The following is a 7,398-nucleotide window of genomic DNA, read 5'->3' on the forward strand; positions in this document are numbered from 1 at the left end:
CTATTTTTGAGCGTAAATAGAGAAGCAGTTCATATCCATTTGTTGTTTGTGCAGAAAGGGTAATTAAATAAGTAAATTCTAATTAAATAGACTTTCTTATCATTTCAGTGGTTTAGCAGATTGCTTGAATTAATTCAAAATGGCTTACGGCGTTACGTGAGTTTTATTTTGAAAGGCTCCGCCGGAAGCGTAGTTTTTGTGAACTTCACGGACCGTCAGAAATCTGAGTTTTACGGTCAGCCTGTCTGACTGTCTCAGGGCTGGGTTTTTTTTTCTTTCTTTCATCCAAGAAGAAGAAAAAAACAAGCGATTTTTAAACATGACGAGACAAAGACGACGATTTAACGCGTACAAATGATGAATTAGACACTTTCGGGACTTTGCCATGGCGATAAGGGAGCTTAAAGTTTGTCTTTTAGGGGTGAGTAAGCGGCAGTGATGGGTTTTTTTAATCAAATTGGGGGGAAAATTCCTTCAGCGTGAAGCGAATGGAATAACTGTAAACATGTTGACGTCGACAGCGCCTCGACTTAACTTTTATCGAACATTTAGTTAGTTTTATTGTCTTTTCTTCGGAAAATTTGTTGATGGCTCGTCTGGAAAATAAAATAAAATAAAGCAGGAGCCTCGTCGGTCGGTTTGCGCTGTTAGTCCTTTTTAATGCTCGTTTATTCGACTCTTAAAACAAAATGGTTGCATTTGTTTTCTTCGATTTTCTTAACGGTTTTGACAGTTTCTCGCCCATGACGTCACCCTCCGACCAGCCGCTTATGCGCACGCGAGAGCCGTTAAATTTCCTGCTGCGTCCGCAAAAAGCAGCCTCCCTTTTTCTTTAAAAAAAAGATTTTTCGCCTTTTTTTTGTTATCAACTTTGACAGGAATTGCGTTGTGAGAACCGCAAAATGGCACCTTTTCTTATTAAAGTGAAGGGGGGTAAGTTTTTAGACCTCCGGGTCCGTGAACGCAGCCACAGGCCCCCTGAAATGCTCATAAATAGTTTATTTTACCCAAATTTACAGCTACTTATATATGTTTTTAGAGCCCCAAGAGTGGATAGTCAAGCCTAAACCGTTATAAAACCAAGATAAGAGCTGCTGTGATTCATGTGGATCCAAAAGAAAGGGTGAAACATGCAACAGAAACCCTTTAGATTCCTGTTAAATAACTAGTTTTGTTGTTCCTGCTGCCCCTGGGTCCAAATGACCCAGTCTTTGACCCATAGATGACATGAGAGTTAATGGTGTTATCAGCGGTGGTTCTGACAAGGCTTGTGACCCGTTAACTCCACGATCTGTAGGGTTCAAAGTGACCACAGGTTTGTTTGTTTGCTCTGTGACTGACGCCAGGCCCCCTCTTCTCTTTCCAGGACACCGGCGTTGGCAAATCCAGCATTGTTTGTCGATTCGTTCAAGATCACTTCGATCACAACATAAGCCCGACCATAGGGTAAGTATGGCTCACGCCACGAGACCCCAGCAGCAGGAAGCGAGTCAATCAGTCAGTCAACCGTGTGCTCAGGTGTGACGAGGTCACAAAGGTCAAATCAAGTCAGGTTTCTGTTACGGCCAAAAAAAAAGATTATCCTGATCTATATCAATTTAATGGTGCCGTCAGGTAATTTTCCCAGATATATTGATCTGCAGCTCTGAAATGTGGGTACGCGCTCAGTGTAAACAAACCACTAGAAGCACGAGTCTGACCTGCGTTAGGCCGTCAAAGATGGTGGATCTGAACAGGCGTAGACGTTTAGGTGGAAATATCCGACCTCCGTTGGCAGAATGAGGAATTTTTCCAATACTGAGTTATTTTAGTTTCCAAATTCTCCGCCTCAGAGGCTTCAAAACGACTCGCGGTTTGTTGAAATTTGGCGACAAGCTGGTTTTGTTTACGGCAAATCGCCCGTGGGAGCACACCTGTTTAAAAACTTCAATTAGAATAATCAGGAATATAATTTGCTATTTTAGTTACTGGGGTCACCAGATCGTGTCTTTCTGGACTCATTTTTACGGTAAAAAGGAGTTGTTTTCATATTTTCTTGCCCTGCAGCCTGCAGCTCATTCTGGCTCGTAATGACAACACAGGTCACATAAGAGTGAATCTGTTGCTAATAAACAAAAACAAAAAAACAGTGACTAAAAGAGCTGTCATTAATAAATATCTGGGATCGAGCGGAGAGGGAGCCCAGTCAGGACGGAGTTTAACGTTTGACCCAACCTAAATTTTTATCTGAGCTCAGCTGTTTCTGTAGATAAACAAACACGCCGTATTTTTAATTTAAGGACACATTAATCATGGATATGAGAAAAACATCCAGCAGTTTTTGTTTCTCGCTTTATGAATTTTTTTAACTTGTCTTCATGACTCAGTTATTGACAGAAAGTTTTGTTACTCACAGAAAGAAGGTATAAATGTTTACTTCGACGACAGAAAATATGTAATTCAAGAGAAAATGTCCATCCATCCATCCATTTTCTTTAACCGCTTCTCCATTCCGGGTCGCAGGTAGCTGGTGCCTATCCCCAGCAGTCACTGTGCGAGAGGCGGGGGACACCCTGGACAGGTTGCAAGTCCATCGCAGGGCCACATATAGACGAACGAGACAAACAACCATTCACACTGTCACTCACACCTAGGGACAATTTTAGAGTCATCAATTAACCTAACATGCATGTTTTTTGGTCTGTGGGAGGAAACCAGAGTACCCGGAGTAAACCCACGTGTTCACAGGGAGAACATGCAAACTCCACCCAGAAAGGCCTCAGGCCGGGAAGCGAACCTGCAACCTTCTTGCTGGGAGGCAACAGCTCTAACCACTATGCCACTGTGCCACCCTATAAGAGAAAATGTATTATTCTAAAATAATGTAGAAGGTGTGTACATTGTTTCAGGGCTTGTGTATTTTATAATTATTTTTAGCTTTTATATTTTTTAAAAAATGAACGTAAACACAAATTAGACCCCACTTCCTGGTTTGTAACGTAAAACACAGCTCGGGAGGTGAAATGTTAATTAAATTAAATGTTTTTTGTTGGTTTAGTCACCTGGATTAAACACTTTTATTGTCTTTAATTCATTCTCTGATCATCTAACCAGATTTTTTTGTAAAATTAATCTATTTTTTAATTACTAAATGTTAGACATAATGCTGTGAAATAAATCCACAGAGCGTCCTTCCTGACCAAGACAGTCCCGAGTGGACATGAGCTGCATAAGTTTCTAATCTGGGACACGGCCGGACAGGAACGGGTGAGTGAGTGTCCGGCACACACACGTACGATTCTACGAGTTCACACACACACACACACACGTACGACTCCACGAGTTCACACACACACTTACGACTCCATGAGTTCACACACACACACACACGTACGACTCCACGAGTTCACACACACGTACAACTCCATGAGTTCACACACACACACATGACTCCACAGGTTCACACACACACACGTACGACTCCACGAGTCGTGGCTTTTATAAATTCATTTTTCACCGAAGAGCCACTCGTCGCTTAGTGTCGTTAACTGCACCTCAAGGCGTCACGCTGGGGTCAAAGGTCAGGAGACCTGAAAATGGCTTCGATTGTGCTTACAGCACAGAAAATAAAGTTCACGTATTTCCTGGATGTGTGTGAAAACAATATCTGTCACTGCGGTTGTCCTCCTCCACCGTTCTGACCGATCACTAATTCATCTAAAGACGGTTCTTACTGAGGTCACGCAAAGACGCTACGATGGCAGTTTTCCTTAAGAAGCAGATTTTATTTAAACCTTCAAACACAAGAATGGTCATGCTGAAAACTTTTAATGAGGATTAAACGGCTAGTTTGTGTTTGAAAATGCAAAAATAACAAAATACATACCAGCGAGCTTCAACCGATACATTTTATTTTATTTTATTAACTGTATCAGAGTCTGACACAAACAATCGGTGATATTCAACTTGTTTCATGTCCATCTTTTACTCAGATGGGGCTTAAAAAACCGAATTAATTGTTTATTTATCCTGAAAGGAAATAAACTCTTTGCATCAGAAGAGCAGCCTTCAAAAAGAAAAAGAGTATGATGATAATTAAGAGATTTGTATTTCTCCAATGATCCTTGGCAAAGTGAATTTTTAAAAAATGTTTTAATGTTATGATTTAATTCTAACTGTTATAACCTTTTCCCCCCATTTTTGTAGTTTCACTCTTTAGCTCCTATGTACTACAGAGGCTCAGCTGCTGCTGTGATCGTCTATGATATCACTAAGCTGGTAAGTTCAACACTAAACTCCTCTGTTTGCAAAGAGAGCAGATGAAAACTTTCCCTCTGCTTTCCTGACCTACAAACGTCATTCTTTCCTCGTCGGCTCACGGAAACTTGTTTACGAGCGCCGAAGCTGCGTGACTGCGTGACCCGAGCTAATAAAAATAAAAGCCTCTGCCCGAGCTGAGCGCCGTGTCTTCCTGTCGTCCAGGACTCTTTCCAGACGCTGAAGAAGTGGGTGAAGGAGCTGAAGGAGCACGGCCCAGAGGACATAGTTGTAGCCATCGCAGGGAACAAGAACGATTTAGGAGACATCAGGTAGAAGAACCTCGCCTGTTTGACTGCTCTGTGAATTTCTGAGCTCCGTCTGAGCTCCGTCCGCTCTTTCTGCCCGACAGGGAAGTCCCCATGAAGGAAGCAAAGGAGTTCGCAGAGTCAATCGAAGCCATTTTCATCGAGACCAGCGCCAGAAACGCCGTCAACGTTGAGGAGCTGTTTCAGAAAATCAGTAGGTTTTTCATCCTTTTGGTCACGTCTGTCATTTGTGTGAGCGTGTTCCGACTACAGCAACCGTTCACGTGTACAACTTTAACCGCTGTACAACGTTTAGGAGGCTCTGTTGGCAGAAATGGAGTAAAATAATTAGAATTAGGTTTTGACGTGTGCACAGGAAAATATGTGAGATTTGAGAGGGCTTCTGTCTCCATCTTTGATGTTTGACACAGTGAGGCAGAGGGCTGTCGAGTTACTATAGTCATTAAATCCAACATCCGAGTCCTCTCAGCGAGACGACGACTAAAATGGGACTCAGCTTCTGATACCGTGATCTGAACTGAGCTGTTTTCCAGATCCTGGTTTTTGGTTTTAGAGACGAGTGGAACTGAACAGTAAACGTGTCGAAGTGAAAACCGCAGATGTTCATGACGAACTACAAACACGTGAAACTGACACCCTCACAGAGAGAACAGAGAGCTTTTTAGGGTAAAAGAAAAGTCCTTCAGTGTTGATGTTGTTTGATTCCATGAAGTAAAGCATCGACGGAGACTCGACATGTCGGCGTGTGTTTCAGTTCAGAGGTTTTTCACCACGGGTGACGTCTTACCTTACGTCTCTGCTGGTAGAGATTTGGAGGGAGAACAGATTTCCCTTCCTGTAATGATTCGCTGTCTGAGGCGGCGCAGAGGGGCGCATCCACACGCCGAAACAGAAGTCGTTACGTCGCCTAATATTCAAATTATCCAGCTCAGAAGGTTTACATATATATGACGACGGTCTTCTTGCAACCCAGTTTTTTGATAGCGACGTACTCACGCCCAGACGCACCAAAATGGAGGTCGGTACGTTGCTTATTTTTTAAGTTATCCAGTCAGACGGATGGATAACTTCTGTTGTTTTGTTCCATACCGGGTAGTTTCTTTTTTTTCCCCAATTCAGAACTGGAGATTTGTTGTTCCTGGCTTTAAAGCAACTGAGATGCTCAGTTTTACGAGCTACATCTTTTATTCACTGTTGAAAAAACATTCAACAGCAACACGTTTCTGTTTCCTGTTAATTTATTATTATTATTTGCTCATCGCAGCAGCCACGACGAACTGCTTCTGTCAGTAACAATTATCCGCGTTTTACTTTTATTTATTTATTTATTTTTCTCCAGGCAAACAGATTCCGCCGCTGGAAAACCCTGAGGTGGAAAGCAACGATTCCTTCAAACTCACCCGACAGCCCAGTTCGACCGCCAGGAGGTGCTGCTAGTACCAAGAGGGGGGGCACAGAGTCCACGATGCACACAGAGTTTTAGGAGACACAACACAGTAGAGGTCAGAGGTCAAAGGTCAGCACAGGGGGAACAAACAAACCTGCCAACTGTATTATGTAGGTCGAAACATTCATATCATTCCAATGTCAGTTTGCTGCCCTCTAGTGGTGTTCTGGTTGTATTACATTTAGTTTTCTATTAATTTATCCAATTTGACACAATGCCACGTGATTTCAGGTGATTTGCAATATTATGTGGCTTCCAGAGTCACCTGCTGCCCAGATATTCTAATCTTAGACTGCATCTAATCCAAATTTAATACTTTACGCTCGTCCTCGCTCTCGGAGCGTTTGTGCAGAATGTATTTTGAATATTTAAATGAGCGGATTTTAAAAGCGCGTTTAGTTTCAGGGACTTCACATTCCTCTTCGCCCCGCGTTTTTTTTACAGACGCAGGTTAATTTAAGGGTTTGCCGCTGCAGAACGAGCTGCTCGAAGGCCAGAATCCTGATAAAATGATCGCATCCAGCTGCTGAAAGGAGGCGAGCGGCGGCAGAAATGTTTACATTTATACGTCACTACAGGGTTCGGCTTCGCTTGTTTTGGTTTTACCAAGAAAAATGATGTTAATAAGACAAAAGAACTATAATACTTCTAGTTCCAAAAAACCCCAATATTTTTTACTCTAACTGAACTGTGGGAATGAAAAAGTGGAAAACAAAGAAAGTGCATTTATTTGTTTTAACAATAAATTTGACCACTTTAGAATTTGTTTAATAAAAGATCAGACTGGAGTTTCTTAAAACAGTTGTTTTTAGTTTGTCATGAGACAATAGATGTATTTTTTCATATAAAAAGAGTTTGTTTGATTAGAACTTCTTCTTGGAGGAAAAAACCAACACATCTGTTTTTACCAACGTGTTTGACTTAATAATAATAATAATAATAATGAAACCTCTCCTGTCTTTTAGAATGAAATCCTTTGTAAAAATCCTCATGTGCTGATTTATTTAAAAAAATAATAATAATTTGCTCCAAACGTCTTTCCATAAACCTACAAAACAAAATGGCGACCCTTTCAAACTTCTCGCCTCGTCCCGAGCAGACGTCGAGTTTATTCCCTTAAACTGGAAAAATTAAAACGCTCTGAGATTTAAAAGCTAAAAGTTGAATAAACGCAGACTTGTTCGGTACGATACGTTTATTATTTTTGTTTTTTTGCCATTGAAGTGCCTTTTAAAGTGACCCTTCTCAACATAGATGCAGGTCCGAATGTCCACATTTTGAAAGCGTGTTTCGTTTCAAAACACTTTCTTGCTTTCTTGTATTCTCTGCAGAACAGAACCTCTGTTTATTAAACCTTGTAACTAAAGTGTAACCCTGTTTGTTTCG

The 7,398-nt window shown here is 41.5% G+C and overlaps 1 protein-coding gene across 1 annotated transcript; it reads left to right on the plus strand.

Annotated features, from left to right (window-relative positions):
* The first annotated feature begins 212 nt into the window (after positions 1-212).
* On the plus strand, positions 213-7,384 carry rab31 (RAB31, member RAS oncogene family). Its single transcript, XM_017410913.3, has 7 exons — positions 213-421; positions 1,367-1,446; positions 3,165-3,246; positions 4,186-4,257; positions 4,462-4,568; positions 4,649-4,758; positions 5,905-7,384. Exons 1-7 carry the CDS (start codon positions 386-388, stop codon positions 6,000-6,002), a joined length of 585 nt encoding a protein of 194 aa, XP_017266402.1. The 5' UTR covers positions 213-385; the 3' UTR covers positions 6,003-7,384.
* Positions 7,385-7,398: the final 14 nt, after the last annotated feature.

This window comes from Kryptolebias marmoratus, linkage group LG20, assembly GCF_001649575.2.
Source record: "Kryptolebias marmoratus isolate JLee-2015 linkage group LG20, ASM164957v2, whole genome shotgun sequence".
NCBI lineage: Eukaryota > Metazoa > Chordata > Actinopteri > Cyprinodontiformes > Rivulidae > Kryptolebias > Kryptolebias marmoratus.